The sequence below is a fragment of the Callorhinus ursinus genome, unplaced genomic scaffold (genome assembly GCF_003265705.2).
Source record: "Callorhinus ursinus isolate GAN/ISIS: 27379988/994484 unplaced genomic scaffold, GSC_fseal_2.0 scaffold21, whole genome shotgun sequence".
NCBI lineage: Eukaryota > Metazoa > Chordata > Mammalia > Carnivora > Otariidae > Callorhinus > Callorhinus ursinus.
Window position 1 is genome coordinate 17,748,601 of NW_027397083.1, and position 20,256 is coordinate 17,768,856.

At 35.4% G+C, this 20,256-nt stretch overlaps 1 protein-coding gene across 1 annotated transcript in view; it reads left to right on the top strand.

The window, feature by feature from the left end:
- The window catches only part of DCDC1 (doublecortin domain containing 1), a 464,395-nt gene that overhangs the window by 5,725 nt on the left and 438,414 nt on the right, over positions 1-20,256 (top strand). The window contains exon 3 of the mRNA XM_073904565.1: positions 18,210-18,379. Within this exon, the coding sequence (XP_073760666.1) occupies positions 18,216-18,379 (164 nt within the window). The 5' untranslated portion in view covers positions 18,210-18,215. The remainder of the gene's footprint in view (positions 1-18,209; positions 18,380-20,256) is intronic.

The following is a 20,256-nucleotide window of genomic DNA, read 5'->3' on the forward strand; positions in this document are numbered from 1 at the left end:
CTGGGATCACGACCTGAGCTGAAGGCAGATGCTTAATGACTGAGCCACCCAGGCGCCCCTATATCCTTTTTTAAAAGCATTCTTCCTTCTCCATTTTAATTTTTTTAAACTGAATTTTTTTAAGTTTATTTTAGTCATGTAATTGACTCACAGAAGAAAGGTTAATCTGAATGATCAAGGGTGTTAATTTGTAGGTTAAAATGTGTTAAACAGTTGATATGAAGTCTGTTTAAGTCAATTAGAGAGTATAATGAAGATGTTTCCAGAGTGTTATGGAACCTTTTGAAGTTAGCTTGGAATTAACTCCTCTACTCAACCATGGCACCCATCTGAACATGCCATTGCATTTAGGTTTTTAAATTTGGGTATATTCCAATAGATATGAATAGATCTACATAGTTTTTAAAAGTTTGACTTTATTCTAAGATTCTTATGTTTTGTTGTAGGAAATAAATTCATGATTCAATTCATCATTAGCATAATGAAAAACATGATCACTCTCATATTTTTTTCAAAAATAAAATGCAACTGGACTGTATACCCAACAAAACATTACTAGGTTTTTTGTTTATGTACCTCTTTGTTTTTAAAACTAGATTAGTGTCATTATTGTAGATTTTTTAATTTACTTATTTTTATTTTTTTAAAGATTTTATTTATTTATTTGTCAAAAAGAGAGAGAGAGAGAACACAAGCAGGGGGAGCAGCAGGCAGAGGGAGAAGTAGGCTCTCTGCTGAGTAGGGACCCCGATGCGGGGCTCGATCCCAGGACCCTGGGAACAGGACCTGAACTGAAGGCAGACATTTAACTGACTGAGCAACCCAGGTGACCCTACAGATTTTTTTAATACTAAGTATCTCATATAGAAAGGTAGCACTGATAAAGACATATAAAATTGGATGTGATTATTTAAAGAAATGATTTGTTTTCCCCTCCAAAATTATTTGATGTAATATTATGAAACATTTTAGTATTGGTTAATATCTTCAAAATTTCAAATTAGTTAATGTTATGCAAAGTTTAATAATATGGTCAATTTTAATAGTTGGATATAATTTTTGTATAATGATAGCATTAAGATGAATCAAAAATTGCAACTTCAACAGTTCAAAATCCATGGAAATATGAGAGTAAAAATCAAATTTTGAAATATATTCTTTACTTAGCATTAGGGTTGTTATTATAGTACTATTTTTTTACTTGTGTCAATTTACTAGTAATGAACACATTTAGCATTTCAGCCTCTTCTTGAAACCTTTCAGTTGAATTATTTAGAGACTGTTGAAAAACAAATCTTACATGCTTTAAGGGACTTTTGCAATGATGGATTTGATGCCAAAATAATGAAACCACACGGCTTAAAAAATATACTGAAGATAGATGTTTTCTAATGAATTTCCACAAAATATCATATTTTTAAAATATTTTAAGCAATTCATAGTAATACTTGTTAATCTACTGTAGAAGCACCATGAGTATAGTCTTTTGTAATTCATTAGCAATTTCTTTAATGAGTTTTTTTGTGTGATAGATAATGTAACAGACAAATGACAGATTGTTTGCCTTTAATGATTTCCCTGTTTCAAGCCCATTACAAAGCAATTAGAAATCTGACAGCATTTTCACTCTGCATTACTGATCATCTAAAGTGATGAGGAATGAGAGGTGATGAATATTAATTGTATATTTTCATATGATTATCATAAATTATTACCTTGTCTGATGTGCTGCAGGTGAAGCAGGAGCATTAGAGAAAGACAGTCAGATATATTAATTTGAAACACTATGTGTTTTTTGTCTTTGTAATATAAATCCTGATCTGTGGTGTTAGTCTCTATGAATATTAACTTAATTTTTAGTTTTTATTTTGATTTATTTTTATTTTGATTTATGGGTAACATAAATTACTTTTCTTATTTCAGTACAAGAAAAGGAAAAATTATTCCATAATACAATGTACACATATCATTTAAATTCAGCATTTTAAGAACCTAATTTAAAAAATGAGATGGTTGGGGTGCTAGGCTGGCTCAGTGTGGAGCATAAGATTTTGACCTCAGGGTTGTGAGTTTGAGCCCTATGTTGGGTGTAGAGATTACTTAAAAATAAAACCTTTAGGGGCGCCTGGGTGGCTCAGTTGTTAACATCTGCCTTCTGCTCAGGTCATGATCCCAGGTTCCTGGGATCACACCCCACATCGGGCTCCCTGCTCGGCGGGAAGCCTGCTTCTCCCTCTCCCACTTGCCCTGCTTGTGTTCCTCCTCTCACTATCTCTGTCTCTGTCAAATAAATAAATAAAATCTTTAAAAAAAAATAAATAAATAAAACCTTTAAAAAAATGAGATAGTGAATTTGTTGATATGCATACATACAATATTCAGGTATATCAATACAGTGAAAAATAGATCTTAGATCTTATGTTAGTCCTAGGTTAAAGTCAGGTAATCCTGCAAAAGAAATACGATAAGAAAGTATAACAAGATGTAAAAGAAGATTTTTCTAGGTCCTCTGTTAACAATTCTTTTAGCCCCAGTCCATGGTAAATGCTATTTCCCCAGTGTCTTGCTTCACCTGTTGTTAGGACTCACATGCTATTGTTACTTGGTTCCCAGCCTTGGACTTTTGGAGCAAAGATTGGTCCAAAAACTAGATGGGAATCTTTAGTACAAGGAGAATTGGCAAGCTTACACCATTTGAAATGATTAGAAATATATTTGGATTAATTTTACCAAAATAATTAATTTATATTTTGATATCTCTCTAATCATTGGCTTTAGTTGGTTATCAGTACATACTTAATGAATGGAGTTGAATTTCATTGCACTAATGATGCTGTGTCTTGTGTCCATCCTGTCTTTTTTACCTTTTTGCTATGGTTTGCTCCATGGTATACATCTCTTAGAGAGGCATGCCTTCCTGGATCCATCTTTATTTATGAAGGTCATAATCTATATGATAATATGATTATAAATCAATAAAACTGAGTATTTATATGCATCTTAGGAATCATTCTCCTTATTTTATATTTGATTATATATATTTATATAATGTATGTGTGTATATAATGTGTACATATATATATGTGTGTATATATATTTTCTCATTTTATATATATCAAGTAAAAGTGCCAGGCCTTCACAAATGAACCTTTTGTGTTCTGGAAACTTAAGAGAGCCATCTGAAATTCATTACGTCTTTACTCAGTGAAAATTCAGATAGCATAATGATAAAAGCAAAATATGAGTAAAAAAGGTTGAGATCCTTACATTTAGTAGCCCAGTTTCATAATATTTTTACTGGCTAAGCTTTCCAAATATGTTATTCTTTACATCTGATGACCTTCCAGTTTATTTTTTCTACCGGGACTTCCTTCATCTATAAGGCAGTTCCAACTAGCACACCTTATAGAATCAGAATGGTGATTCCCAATGCCCTCAACTCCTTTCTGCTCATATTCCTTATCTTAGTGTTAGTCTAGACTTCAAGTTGGTTCTTTCTACAGCAAAGCCAATTCTCCTTTTCCTATCTTTCTATGTGCCCCCCCTTTCTTTCTACGTCTAACATACCACTAACCAACATAGCTATTTGACTTTGAGCCAACGTCTCTACTTATAATTGGTTTAGAAATCTTATGTATTTTTCCTATGACACCTGAGTTCATAGGAACCTGGGCTGTCCAACTGTGACACTCTTAGCAAATCAATAGCTGAGGAAACAGACACTACTAAATTGTAAATTATAAATATTACATCTTCTCTGATAATAAGGAGTCTCTGGAACACATTCTACCTTTTCTAAAATTTCTTTCTTAGGGCAAGATGCAGAACTAAATACAAAAATAAGGTCTAATGTTTATGATTAACACTTTCACACATTATTTCTATTTCCTTATTTGATCTATATAACAATTCTATAAGGTAGGTAAGGCAGATGCTATTGTCATACACATAAGGAAATAAGACTGAGGAGGGGCAGAGGCAAGATTCAAACTCAAGTTAGCTGAGTCCACATCTTATGCATTTTCTGTCACACTGCCTTAGCTCCCATATGTGAAAGCTCTTCCACTAAATGGCTAAAACTATACAGATAGAAGAACTTTATAGAGTTCCCCTGTGCTATCATTCTTCCTTGTCTTTTCTTAGGGAAAATGAGCCCAAGAAAGTTTAGGATTTGCACCAGGCCCGGCCCAAAACTAAGATCACAACCCCAGAATTTCTTGGGTTAATTCCAGAGGTCTTTCCTTTCCAGTGCACTGCCTTCATGTTTTCTGAATCTACATGATTATTTTCTTTTTTTTTCTTCAGCTATTAAAATAAATTATTGATTATAGTCCTGGCTTGGGAAATATAAGTATTCCCCCCTGTTTTTAGTATTTGTTAGTAATAAAATGAAGTCAGTTTTATCTGGCAAAACTTTTTCATAATGTAGAAACATTCTGGAATATTGTGAGAGTGGAAGAGAGGGACGTGACTCCTTTGTGTTGGGAGAGTGCAGGAGAGGAAGATTGGAGTTATTACTTGCTCCCATTTCCTTCTTTTTTTAAAGATTTATTTATTTTAGAGAGCCGGGGGCGGGGGCAGAAGGAGAAAATCCTCAAGCAGACTCCCCGCTGAGCTTGAGGGGGGCTCATTCCCAGGACCCCAAGACCATGCCCCAAACTGAAATCAAAAGAGTCTAATGCTCAACCAACTGAGCCACCATGCGCCCCGCCCCATTTCCTTCTTGATTACCCACATAGGTAATGTCCCAGGGACACTTTCCTCTCTAACTTGGGAGAATCTCTGATTGATTGTTTACACGGTATCTAGGGTTAGAAAAATAGTTAGGGTCAGACGAACAATTCAGGGATCAAATTTTTTTCTTCCTAAGGTATATAAATGTAAATAGTAACAGAAGCTGGGAAAACAAGGGTATTAATTACATAATGAGGAACAACAATTCTCCTAGTACAATAGGCAACTTAGTTCAACATAGCAGTTGGCTCTTGTCTGATTCTGTATTAGAGACCGGATTTTTTACTTTTTCAACTGGTGCCTCTTTCCACCATAGTTATTCTTCTGACCCACTTGTGTAATTAGTTGGTTGGTCATATGACACAGAGACTTCTTGAAAATTGGGTTCATTTCTTGACTCCACACACTTGATCTTTACATATCTCCCTTTTCTAACCTAGTAACAGCAATTCTTCACACTATTCAAGTTTTGAGTGTTTTTATGAGCACTTCTATTTAAATACCATTCCATTACTTATCACTTTCTCTAGTCATAGAAAATCTTTTTAATTTTATTCACAAAGCATTCCCTCTTTCCTTCTCAAAATTTCTACCTAAAATGGATTTATATCTTGTCCCAGTGCAGCATCACTTAGTTGAAGCAACAAGCCATTTAAGATCCCTAGTGAAAAGAAGGGTCAACAAATTGGAAAGAAAACTAAGGAAATAAACTTTTAAATTTGAGCCATCTCAGGGATCTGATATGGTGGAGCTAAATATAAAAGAGGTCAAGATTGGGGCACCTGGGTGGCTTAGTCATTGGGCGTCTGCCTTTGGCTTGGGTCATGATCCTAGGGTCCTGGGATCGAGCCCTGCATGGGGCTCCCTGCTCGGCAGGAATCCTGCTTCTCCCTCTCCTACCCCCCCGCCCCCGCTTGTGTTCCCTCTCTCACTGTGTCTCTCTCTGTCAAATAAATAAATAAAATCTTAAAAAAAAAGGTCAAGATTCTTGACTAGTCATCAATAAAGAGTTCTGAAACAGATCATCAGGAGAGAGGAAGTGTGTCAATAGTCATTGGTTTAGCAATGAAGACAGTTTTTACATTCTTTTCTTCTTAACCGTTTTTGCTTACCCTGAATTGGAGAATAGAATAAAAAGGCTTACAACCCTGAAATAGACTACACTATTCATTTCTTACTTGACAATATGACCTGTCCCATTCTATCAGAAAAAAAAGATACTAAGTTCATTTGGCATATGTGGCCTTTGAGATATTATGTTGGTTGTTTTCCAGTATTTTATGCCCTTCTAGGTGTTACTAATTGGTTGTTTAATTTGTTATTGCATGTTCCCGGGTTAAACTAAGCTGTCTAATTGCCAAATCATGTTTCTCTTGTTTTAAAGATGGGCATGTTTTTCCCTTTTCCAGTCTCCAGGGATATTTTCCCACCATTTTAAGATAGTAAAAGGAGAGGGATATAGTTTAAAAGATTGGAAGGAAAGAGGATTTACAAGACTTTTTTTTTTCCTTTTGCAGTAGTCATATCATCTGTGTAACTTATTCTATTCCAATAGTCATAAATATTTGACTAATATCTTAATTCATTTTTCAGACTTCTTAAAGTTTAAATTTACTATCTCCCCCAAGAAAAAACTAGATTTCTCTTCAATAAGAATAAGTGGGATCATATCTATGCGTGATGAGGATGTTGCTCTCACAGGCTAGTTCAGTCTTCCTCAGCCATTACAGCACATGGCTTCTCCATCAAGGAGTTAGCACAAGGTAAGCCCCACGGCACTGCCTTGTCACCTCTTACTTGGCACTCTGCCTGGATGGTGATCTTTTAAAATTTTGAATTCTCACACTAAGAGAATGTTACATGATAGCTGTTACTGAAACAAACTGGAAGTCCAAATTAATGTAATTGGATTTGAAGGATTTGTTTCCCAGTAATAATTGAGCAATCTTCCTGTTCTGTTTTGGTTGGCTTACCTCAGTAAATTTCAATAGATTTCAAACTTGACATCATGGCCTATCACACTGCCCCTCTCCAACCCTATAAAATGTATGGTAAGTCCTCTTTAGCTGTAAGTATAAAACTCAGAACAGTTTATCAATATCCTTTTTGTGACTACTAGGATATCTATAAACAGGAAGATTGTATTTTAATGAAGGGAGAGGAGAAAGGAAAGAACTCTTTGAAATCCAATTTAGCACATTGGCATAAATATTTTCAGATCATTTATTTAGGTAGTAGCTCATAGGTTAGTATTAAACTTCTTGGGCTTCTTTGTGATCAACAGAGCTTTCAGCTTTCCATGGTCAAGTGCTACATTTAATGCATGGCAATAATAAACTTATGCAAAATAAAAGGGTATTTCATGCTTGGGAGGAAAAGAATTTTATGCAATTTTATCCTTACCTTAAGAACTGACCATTAAAGTAATCTAAAATGCAAGGAGTTTTTTTTCCTATCTTTATTTTGGAAAATTGACATAAAAACCTTAAGATTTCCCATATAGCCTTTTAAAACTTTTTTGAGCCTACTCTATTGCTGCATGATAATCTTTTATTTCTGAAGAATTAGATGTTTCTCTCTCTAAAAGGGAAGGTAAAGCAAGAGCTGAATAATCCTTTACCTATAAAATATGCATATTTATGAAAAAAAGTGTATACATTTGAAAAATGGAATGTATTTTTATGCTCCTATTTATTTGTTACTATGGCAACCACCACACTGCCTAGTATTTATGTTGTCTAAGATTCAGAGCACCTCTTCAAAAAAAATAAATATGCCAGAACCATGTACTGTATTTATTTTGAAGCTTAGAAAAATATTTATTCTAATGCATATTTTTTAAGAAAAATAGCAATAAATAATGTAAACTTCAGCCTGGTTTAAATGATACCTTTTCCAGTGTATGTTTTTAAAATCAAAATAATTACATTTTTTTCCTTGTTATAAAAATCAGAATAAAGAATAGAAATAATGAATTTTTTAAAAAGATTTTATTTATTTATTTGACAGAGAGAGCCAGAGAGCGCAAGCAGGGGGAATGGCAGAGGGAGAGAGAGTAGCAGGCTCCCCACCAAGCAGGGAGCCTGATGCTATGTTGGGCTCCATGCAGGGCTCCATCCCAGGCCCCTGGGATCATGACCTGAGCCGAAGGCAGATGCTTAACCAACTGAGCCACCCAAGAGCCCCTAGAACAATGAATTTTTAAAACTCATGAGTCGGGCCCTGGGTGGCTCAGTCATTAAGTGTCTGCCTTCGGCTCAGGTCATGATCCCAGGGTCCTGGGATCAAGCCCCACATTGGGCTCCCTGCTCAGCGGGAAGCCTGCTTCTCCCTCTCCCACTCCCCCTGCTTGTGTTCCCTCTCTCGCTGTGTCTCTCTCTCTGTCAAATAAATAAATAAAATCTTAAAAAAAAAAAACCTCATGAGTCAATCTTAAAAGGTAGTCTCTTGATTTTTCTTATTTTTATGACTTAATATTTTGATTCATAACAAATTTCTGAAAATATAAAACAAGAACACTTAGATATTTAATGTTAGCTACATAAATCAGAAAATATAAATGGTGTGCATTTCTGATTGCAGATGGTTCTTTGATATCTATGAATAAAAGATTTATATTTTGCATGTGAAATGAAAAGCATGATTGTTATTATTTTTCTTAGTTTATTTAAATTATTTTCTGATGTGTGATACATAAATATAATTTCTTAATGTTAAACATCAGAATGGAAGTTATGAAGCATAAATCAGACATGTTTCATGTCACGTATTACCTGTTAAGAAAAACTGCAATACAACATTTAAGTACAACAGAATAGTGAGCATATTGTCTCTGATACTTGTAAACAGGATGGATCTGCAGTTTCACAGTTTATGTTGACAGTATCTTTGTGGGAAATGTAATTATCAAATGAATTATAACATGTCCTAGTATTAAGATTATTAATGGTAATTTTAATTGCCTTTTTCAAGATAATTGGATATGTTCTCATAAGTATATGGGAAAGGGGGTCTTGGGCTAATTAGATATTTTGAACTCAGTTATCTTTAAAATATCTAGAAGTTTAACATATATATTTTATATTTTAGCAATTTCTTCTTTTAAATGAATGGTTTCTAACTAGAATTAAAAATAATTTATAGTCCATAAAAATCTCTCCGAATATCCCTTAATATTCCTCCTTGAGTATTAATATGATGAAAAATTTAAATAATGATAGTTTTAAAAATTAAATTTTCTCTACCAGTTAGAAAATAATTCTACAATTGGTCTGGTAAAGAGATAATATTTTATTCTAGTAGTGGGTACTAGTCTATGGGTGTTCATATGCTATTTTTTGGTAGCTTTAGAAATTGGTACTTTTTTTTTTTAAAGATTTTATTTATTTATTTGACAGAGAGAGACACAGCAAGAGAGGGAACACAAGCAGGGGGAGTGGAAGAGGGAGAAGCAGGCTTCCCGCCGAGCAGGGAGCCCCATGTGGGGCTCGATCCCAGGATGCTGGGATCGTGACCTGAGCCGAAGGCAGATGCCCAGTGACTGACCCACTCAGGCGCCCCAGAAATCGGTACATTTCTAAAAAGAAATCCCATTTGGAAATACACATCAACAGCCTTAAAATTGTTCATACACTTTGATCTGGGAATTTAACTTCTAAAACTTCTTTTAGTTAGGAACTTTTCTGTGGTATGGTCAAAGGTGCATGGGAACCACAGCTTTATTTGCAATAGGCAGCATTTGGAGCAACTAGCTAGGATATTTAAAAAATAGTAAATAATTATGTTTTCAACAAGTATTTAATAACATAAAAATATTCTCATTCAGTAAACACAACTGTACATAAACTATATAATATGGTCACACTTTGTTTAAAGAAAAGGCTATAGAGTTGCCTGGGTGGCTTGGTCGATTAAGCATCTGCCTTCTGCTCAGGTCATGATCCCAGGGTCCAGGGATCGAGCCCTACATTGGTTTCCCTGCTTGGCGGGGAGCCTGCTTCTCCCTCTCCCTCTGCCTGCCAATCCCCCTGCTTGTGTGCTCACTCTCTCTCTCTCTATCAAATAAATAAATAAAATCTTTAAAAAAAATAAAAAAATAAAGAAAAGACTATATCTCAGGGCGCCTAGGTGGCTTAGTTGGTTAAGCGTCCAACTCTTCGTTTTGACTCAGGTCATGATCTCCTGGGTCATGAGATCCAGCCTCGTGTTGGGCTCCATGGTCAGCAGGGAGTTGGCTTAAAGATTCTCTTCCTCTGCCCCTCCCCGTGCTTGTGCTCACTCACATGCTCTCTCTCTCTCTCTCTCTCTCAAATAAACAAATAAATCTTAAAAAAGAAAAGATTGTATCTCTGTAAAATCATAGATGAAAGCCTGAAAACAAATACTCAAAAATTATAATAGTGGCTAACTCCAAGGGTAAGAGATTATAAGAGACTTTTCCTTTTTTAGACTTTTTTCTCTAATCTTAGTATGGGTATTTCGGTAATAACTGCAATTATCATCAAATTGTTTTTAATAGGACAAGTTAATTAAAATTGTGTTTATATTCATTAATGAAAATTTAGCTAATGGAGAAGTAATGTTGTCTTGTTCAACACTGAATTCATTGTCTATTTAAAGTCTGGGAATAGTGGGTACTTAATAAATATTTGATGGTTTGAACAGAATAATGATGGGATCAGGAATTAGCAAAGTGGTTTTAGGGAAAACACATATGGAGGACCACAAAGATGCCTTCTTTATGTTTAAGTAAACTTGATTTATCATAACAATGGGTGACAGGATAATAAAGTGATAAGAATATGCAAGAACTGTTCTGCAAACCATAGTTCTGGTAGCATAGAATAAGGCAAAACCTGGATGGCTGGATTTATCCTAGTACATTTAGTTTGTATAGTTGTATAATTATTGCTATTAGAACAAAACATTCCAGCAGGAAAAATAACTTACTTGAGAGTCTGGGACTCGAGTACTTAACCCTCCAACTTTTTTTTCCCAATTGAACAATTATTTTTATAAAACAAATTTTGATAAAACAGGGAATACTCTGAAATACAACTATTATAAAATTAGAAAAATAGACTTCCACAGTTAGCTATATTTCTATTGCTGAAAATTTCATTTTGAAAATAATAATTAGCAATCTAGGTGATTAATACATATTTTACATGTTTATACACTAAAAAGGTACATTTCATGAAGAAATCAAGTGTCTTCCTTCAGTGAATTGAATAATCAGCCTTTTGGACAAACTGTGGGAGATGAGCCTTTACAAAATGAGATCTCTGCAAAGGTAGCCTTCCACACGTCTCCTAATAAGATCATTATCTTGACAGTATTTTAATATACCTGAGGGCAACCTGAGAGCAACCACAAGGTATAATGGCTTCCACTGTGGTACAGAGACATTGTTTCTGCACTGGGGAGAAGTTAATGGAAATTAAATCAAGGAGGCCAAATCAGGTGACAAGAAGTAAGGTAGTCCACTGCTAGAATGCTACAGTAGTCCTCAGTGGACAGATACAAGTTCTGACTAGGTGAAATATAGCCAAGAGCTCTATGTAAGAATTTCCAAATATGCATTGCTTGGGACTGGTCTTTGGAGGTTAAACCTGATGATTGGTTCATTAAATATGTACAAGCTATATGTGCTGGAAACTAGAGAACAATGACCTGAAGCCTTTTTTAAAATTAAGGCTTTTTTAGAGCAGTTTAAGATTCATGGCAAAATTGAAGGAAAGGTATGGAGATTTCCCATAAAACCCCTACCCCCACACATACATAGTCACCCCCATTGTCAATATCCCCCACCAGAGGTATATTCGTTACAATTGATAAACCTACATTGACACATCATAATCAGCTGGAGTCCATAGTTTACATAGGGTTCACTCTTGGCATTGTGTATTCTAAGGGCTTGGACAAATGTATCCATCATTATGGTTTCATATAGGATATTTTCACTACCATAAAAATCTTCTGTGCTCTATTTATTCCTACCTCCCCATACCCCTAACAACCATTGATCATTTTAATGGCTCCACAGTTTTGCCTTTTCCAGAATGTCATGTAGTTAGAATCATAGAGTACATAGACTTTCAGATTGGCCTCTTTCACTTAATAATAAGGTCCCTCCATGTCTTTTCATGACATAGTAGCTCATTTATTTTATTTAATTTTTATTACTTGTTTTTTAATTAAATTTTTTTAATTTTTTAATTTAAATTCAATTAGTTAATATATAGTATATTATTAGTTTCAGAGGTAACATTTAGTGATTCATCAGTTGCATATAACACCCAATGCTCATTATATCATTTCATAGTTTTTCATTTATCCACTGAATTCAGAACATCTTAGTTGTTTTCAAAATTTAGCAATTATGAGTAAAGCTGCTATCAACATCCATGTGCAGGTTTTTTGTGTGGACATAAGTTTTCAAATCCTTTAATAGATACCAAGAAGCACGATTGCTGAATCATGTGGTAAAAGTATGTTTCCTTTTCTAAGAAACCACCAAACTGTCTTCCAAAGTGGCTGTATCATTTTTGCATTCTCACCAGCAATGAATGAGAGTTCCTGTTCCTCCATGTTCTTGTCAGTATTCGGTGTTGTCAGTGTTGTGGATTTTGGTCATTCTACTAGGTGCGTAGAGGTACCTCGGTGTTGGTGTAGTTCGCATTTCCCTGATGTCATATGATGTGGAGCATCTTTTCATATGCTTATTTGCCATCTGTATATCTTATTTGGTCAGGTTCAAAGTCTTGGACCCCTTTTAATCAGGTTGTTTGTTTTCTTATTACTTGAGTTTTAAAGGTGATTTTTATATTTTGGATAACAGTCCTTTATCAGATATACCTTTTGTAAATATTCTCTCCCAATTTGTGGCTTGTCTTCTCATTCTCTTGATGCTGTCTTTCAGTGAGCAGAAGTTTTACTTTTTTTTAAGATTTTATTTTTAGGGGTGTCTGGGTGGCTCAGTTGTTAAGTGTCTGCCTTTGGCTCAGGTCATGATCTCAGGGTCCTGGGATGGAGCCCTGCATAGGGCTCTCTGCTCAGCGGGGAGTCTGCTTCTCCCTCTCCCACTCCCCCTGCTTGTGTTCCCTCTCTCGCTGTGTCTCTCTCTGTCAAATAAATAAATAAAATCTTAAAAAAAAAAAGATTTTATTTTTAAGTAACCTCTACACCTAACATGGGGCTTGAACTCATGACCCTGAGATCAAGAGTCTCATGTTCTACCAACTGAGCCAGCCAGGTGTCCCAGAAATTTTTTATTTTAATGAGGTAGTCTATTCTGTTATTTCTTTCATAGATTGTGCCTTTGGTGCTATAGCTAAAAAGTCATTGCCATACCCAAAGTCATCTATGTTTTCCCCTATTTCATATTCTAGGAGTTTTATAGTTTTGTTTTACATTTAGTTTGATTCATTTTGAGCTAATTTTTGTGAAGGATATGAGGTCTGTGTTTAGATTCTTTTTTTGTTTTGTTTTCAAGTGCATGTCCAGTTGCTCTAGTACTACTTGTTGAAAAGATTATCTTTATCCCATTGTATTGACTTTGCTCCTTTGTCAAAGATAAGTGTGGGTCTATTCTTATGTGGATGTATTTCTGGCTTTTTAGGTATTTCTCATATAGATCTTGTACATACTTTATTAGATTTATACTTCAATATTTCATTTTTTTATGATGTTATGTTAATCACCATACATTACATCATTAGTTTTTGATGTAGTGTTCCATGATTCATTGTTTGCATATAACACCCAGTGCTCCATGCAATATGCGCCCTCCTTAATACCCATCACCAAGCTAACCCATCCCCCTCCCCCCTCCTCTCTAGAACTCTCAGTTTGTTTCTCAGTGTCCATAATCTCTCATGGATCATCACCCCCTCCAATTTCGCCCCCTTCATTTTTCCCTTCCTGCTATTTTCTTTTTTTTTTTAACTTATAATGTATTATTTGTTTCAGAGTTCAGTATTTCATTTTTGAATGCTAATGTAAGTAGTAATTTTTTTTAAAATTCAAATATAATTAATATACAGTTAGATTAGTTTCAGGTTTACATTATAATGATTTAACAATTGTATATATTTCTCAGTGCTCATCAAGTTAAGTGTACTCTTAATCCCCTTCATTTCTTTCACCTATACTTCCACCTACCTCACTCTGGCAACCAACAGTTTGTTCTCTGTATTTAAGAGTCTGTATTTTTGTTTGTCTCTTTTTCCTTTGTTCATTTGTTTTGTTTCTTTTTTTTTTCTTTTAAGTACTCTCTATGCTCAACATGGGGTTTGAACTCATGACCCCAAGATCAAGAGTCATATGCTCCACTGACTGAGCCATCCAGGCCTCCCTGTTTTCTTAAATTCCATATATGAGTGAAATCATATGTTCTTCTTTCTCTGACTGACTTATTTCACTTAGCATTAATATCCTCTAGGTCCATCCATGTTGTTGCAAATGGCAAGGTTTCATTCATTTTTATGGCTAATATTCCATTCCATATTTTAATCCATTAATCTATGGGTAGATTTTTATCCATTCATCTATGGATGGACACTTGGGTTACTTCCATACTTTGGCTATTGTAAATAATGCTGTAATAAACACAGGGCTTCCATTTTTTCTTTTCAAATTAGTGTCTTCTTTGGGTAAATACCCAGTAGTGGAATTACCAGATATGAAGCCTTTTAAGATGATGGTATTTCCATACTTCTTGTCTTCTTGCTTTATAACTTTGTGCCACATGAGTGCTTTCCTTTATTCCTTCTATCTCCAGCCCACTAGAAGGCACCATATAATGTGAGTTTGAATATTCAATTCTGCTATACAAGATAAGAAAACAAATGGGATGATGACACTCATAAGAAATGTTGAGCATCTGGGTGGCTCAGTCAGTTAATCATCTGCTTGCAGCTCAGGTCATGATCCCAGGGTCCTGGGATGTAGCCCCACATCAGGCTCTTCTCAGCGGGGAGTCTGCTTCTCCTTTCCCTCTGCCCCTCCCCCTCACGCACACATGCTCTTTTTCACTCTCTCTCAAATAAGTAAATAAGATCTTTAAAAAAAAACCACTTTGGTTTGTATTTCTAACAGATAATATATTTTTTAAATCACAAGCATAAAATGGTTATTTGCCATTTTTTTAAAGATTTTATGTATGTATGTATGTATGTAGAGGAAGGGCGAGAGAGCACAAGCAGAGCCTGACATGGGCTCAGTCCCACAACCCTGAGATCACGACCCCAGCTGTAATCAAGAGTCAGATGCCTAATCAACAGAGCCACCCAGGCACCCCTATTTGCCATAATACCATTACCCATAATACCCAAAATTGAGTGTTGTACCCAATAGCAAATAACTTATGAAGACAAATATGCCCAATTAATTTTTAACAGATAATATATATAACAATACCATTTATTCATAACCAATAAAATAATTCCCTTAGTATCTATAATACCCAGTTTGTGTTCAAATGTCAACAATTGCCTCAAAAATTTGTCTTATTAAAGTTAGTTTGTTCGGGACACCTGGGTGGCTCAGTCATTAAGCGTCTGCCTTTGGCTCAGGTCATGATCCCAGAATCCTGGGATCGAGCCCCGCATTGGGCTCCCTGCTCCACGGGAAGACTGCTTCTCCCTCTCCCACTCCCCCTGCTTGTGTTCCCCCTCTCGCTGTCTCTCTATCAATAAATAAAATCTAAAAAAAAAAAAGTTAGTTCAAATTGGAATCTAAACAAGGTTTAAGAATTGTGTTTGGTTGATATAATTCTTAGTCTCTTTTCACTTGTAACATTTCTCCATCTTTATTTTCAGTGTCATGTCATTTAACACGTTTTTCTACATACAGTATTTCTCACAAACTAGAAGTGAGATCTAGAGACCTGGGTACATTTTTGGGTAGGGGATGACATGGCACTTATGCATGTGCGTGCTCACATCTTTTTTCTCATAGTTTAGTTTTAAAGTACAGCTGTTTCTTTTTTTTTTTAAGATTTTATTTATTTGAGAGAACGAGAGCTCAGGAGCAGTGTGAGGGACAGAGAGAGAAGCAGACTCCCACTGAGCAGGGAGCCCAGTGCAGGACTCGATCCCAGGACTCTGGGATCATGACCTGAGCTGAAGGCAGACACTTAACCAACTGAGCCACCCAGGCGCCCCTCTCCGTAAACTTTTATTTCCACTGCATTTCTTCTACAGAATTTTATCTTTTATGCTTGAAAGTCTTTTTTAGGCTTTCTTTAAGAAACCATATATATGGAAGGCAATGATCTGGACATTGATTTGCTTATAACTATCCACACTTACTTGCCCCTTGGAAAGCCCCATGTACTGTTTTATTATTGGTAGTTAGTACCCCAACTTGAAGTCCATTAGACCTTTTCTCTTCTGTAGCTGACACATTTTACCTACTATGTGTGAGCACATCAACTTTATGAAGTGGCTACTCTTCTCAACACTTTCTTACAAATGAAGAAACTGATGCAGAAAGATGTTACGTGACTTGTCCAAAGTGTCACAGCTAGTAAGTGGGCAGTGGGGATGTAATTCCAGACACTCTGGCTCCAGAGTCCAGGCCTCTAACCACTGTGTGCTTGAATGCCTTTTTTAAAAAAAAGGTGGAAGAGCAGATCTAGAGGTGGGGATGAGTGAGAGCTTCTATTCATGTAAAATGATTAAGAGATGGAAAGTAAAAAAAATAGTGGTTTTTAGTGTGTCAGTAAATAAACTATGCCTGTGTTAATAAAACATAAGGCAGTGCCTTTACCTGTACTTCGCTAAAATACCATAGTAGTGTCAGTCAAATTAAAATTAACACATTTTTATTTAATTTCTAATTAACAATTAGTTTTCATTTAATTAGTAATGTGCATGAATGTTATCTGCAAACTTATTCTATTCTGCATATTCTACTTAACCTGTTATATGTTCTACTTTTAGTGAGGATAACACTGTTTTTATCGTAACATTATAGAAGAAATATTGCATTTAATAATGGTAATGATTTCACACTTATATAATTCATTCCACCGAAAGGCCTCCTGAAACTCTTTTACATGGAAAGTAAAACTATACCATCACTCAAATGATTGCTTCTTTTAGTGAAGATTAGGACTGTAATCGTGCATAAGTAAAAAGTAAAAGTATTTCTATATTTCAAGAGTTATAGTTTGATGCAAGTTTTCTTAGTTTTTAATAATCGGACTATATAATAAACACACCAGGGCAGTCAAATGATTTCATTCTGCAAGGTGATTTACTTTGTAATCATATAATTTTGCCTTGCTATACACAGCTAGAGTTTTTCACTTATAAGCATTCCTCAATTAGGAAGACTCAACCTATGAAGGAACTGAACAAGCAGTGGTTGTTATAGAAGCCTGAGAGAAACTTGTTCCTCCTGCTGGGAGAAGCTTAAAGGGAGAGGGACAGTGTGAAGGCCAACAGCCCTTTGGTCTTCAGTTGGAATATGAGAGGAGTGCTGGGCAGAGAATAGCACCTTTCCTTATTAAAGTATGGAGAAACAGATACCTTTTCTTATATTGATATAGATTCGGATTCACCTAACACTTCATGAATGTCTACCATATGCCAAGCACCGTGCCGGATGCTTTCATGTTCACCATTTTATTTATTTAATCCTTATAACCATGTAGATAACCAGTTTTGCCAATGGGAGGATTAAAGCTCAGAAAGGCTATAATACTCATGGTCCCATAGCTAGAAAGTGGGAGACAAAGACATGATCTTATGTATTACAGGTATGTATTTTTCCATAATACTTGTGAGTTTAAATTATATTATAGTTCTTTCATTCTTCTATACGCTTAATTAACAATAATCTAGCAACTTGCTAACTAGCTAACTTGCTTTTCTGGAAAGCAGTTTAGTTCAAGGAATATCAGGAGTTTCGGGATGAGATTCAACTGCAGACAACAAAGACCCTCTTTCAAGTCTTTGCCAAGATTTTATCACCTCAATGAGGCCTATGCTGACAAACCTATTTAAAATTGCATTCCTGGGGCCCCTGGGTGGCTCAGTCAGTTAAATGTCAGACTCTTGGTTTCAGCTCAGGTCATGATCTCAGGATTGGGGGGATCGAGCCCCGCATCTGCTTGTCCCTCTCCCTCTGCTCTTCTCTCTCTCTCTCTCTCTCAAAAAAAAAAAAAAAATTAATCTCTACACCCAACATGAAGCTCAAACTCACAAATCAAGAATGGCATGCTCTACCGGCTGAGCCAGCCAGGTGCCCCAGGATTATACTGTTCAAAGATTTAGATTCATACTTTTGTTCTCCTTTAGGCTTTCATCTCTGTTTTGTTTTGTTTTTTAATCATGAGATCTCACATTTAGCAACTGCTGCATAGTCTAGAACATGATGAGAAATAAATTGTGATTAATGTGCACCCTCAATTTATAACCCTGGAGAGTTTTATCTTTAAATTAAATAACATTCTTCCTCATTTTTAGCTGAAAATGGCAAAAAGAGAAACAGATGATCACAGAGCATCACTTTCTCAGTCTTCTTTATCACCCTTGACTAATGCCATGGAGGTATCCCAGCAGAGCAACGCTGAAGGCACCTTCAGTGGAAATACCATTCACCCAACTTATAAATGTATTTCAAAAGATTTACCAAGGTAAGAATATTACGTCAGCAGCTTAAACTGAATCCTGAAGGAGATAAAGTGCTTACACAAAGTTGTCTATGTAAATACTCAATATTTTGTGGAGATGATGTCAATAATAACTTGGAGATATGATGGGCTATGAAGGTTGTTGTCTGGATTAGAGCCCTTCAATTTCTTTTATTCTATGGGAAGAAAAAAGGTAGATGATGCAATAAACAGAAATTATCCCTGGAGTTTGACTTGGACAGTAGCATAATGATAAAAATGATAATGGCAGGGCAGATAATATTTGCTCTATGCCAGTCACCATGCTAAGCACTTAACCTGCATTGTTATCAATTTAGTTCTCCAAACAACCTTGGGGGGAATATAAGCCAGGTAGTATTTAAACATTTCCATTTTACCAAGGAAGAAACAAAGACCTAGATAGGTCAATTAACTTGACCAAGATTACAGAGCTTGTAGGTAGAGAACGTACGGTTTGAACCCATGTGGATCTAACTCCACAGCCAGAACTTTAAACTGCTATATCCTACCACACTTCTCAGAAATGCAAAGCAGAGGAGACAGAGGTATTTTTCCTGTGTTTTTTTCTCCATTAGAAAGTGAAAGGATGAAAAAGTATCTGCCAGGTGTGTGTGTGTGTGTGTGTGTGTGTGTGTGTGCGCGTGTATGTGTGTGTGTGTGTGTGTGTGTGTGTGTGTTAAGATTTATTTATTTATTTTAGAGAGAGCACACCAGGAGGGGATGGAGGAGGTGGGGGAGGGCCTGAGGGAAAGGGAAAGAATCCCAAGCAGGCTCCATGCCCAGCACAGAGCCTGATGCAGGGCTCAGTCTCACAACCCTGAGATCATGACCTGAGCCGAAACCAAGAGTTGGACGCTTAACCAACTGTGGTGCCACCTGGGCGCCCCTATCAGGTTTTGATAAACTATAGGATGGCTAAATGTGATGTCATAGTCTTAATGTTAAATAGAAAACATATACTATAAAAGCATTAAAGAAAATATTAATAAATTAAGAATTATGTTAATCTCCTATAAAAATGCCACGTTACATTTATATCTTGAAACAGTTTGATTTTTGTTTGTTGGTAAATTTAGGTGAAAGTGAAATTTAGCTAATTTTTGTTTTGCTTTATTCCTCTGACCTCTGAGTCCATATTAGCAGTGTCTGAGGTTATTTATCCAGTGTACTAGCTATATGCCTAGATAATTTTTTAGAACATCATTACCCAGTATAGTTATACTGTAGAGATGTACGTTGTTCATGAAAGTGTTCTTTCCAATAAGACAATGGAAAACAATTTCTAAATAAGATTTTAAGTATTCCTTTCTACAAATGCCATTGCTAATATAATGTGTATTTACACATTTTTATTCCCTTTAGAATTTGTTTTTATCAACTTTCCTTTTTAAAATAGTGCTTTTTATTCCAACTATCTTTTGTGTATTTTTAGATTTTTTTTTTGTTAGAGTTAACTATAATTTCATTTATATAGTTTCTGCTTCTCATTTTCTTTCTTTGATTCTGATTCTTTTTAACTTTGGCCTTATTTGTCCTTTTTTTAATGTCAGTCTTTCTTTTCATATGACACCTTCCTATCATCTGTTTTTTTATAGTTTATTTCAACGTGCTACTCATATTTCTTTGTCTGAATCCTGACTTCTTTTTTGCCACTATTACCTGTTACCATCAACTTTGATTATAATGCACCTGGAAAATAAAGTAAACATTTTCTTGGTAATTGAATGGAAAGTCAAAAAGATAATGCCCAGAGATCTTTAACTTTCATGAAAAAGAAAATGGTGAGTTTCAACCTGAAAGAGGTCAGGTTCATAAAGGCTAATGGTAATCTAAGATCCGTTGGCATTAATAGGATTATC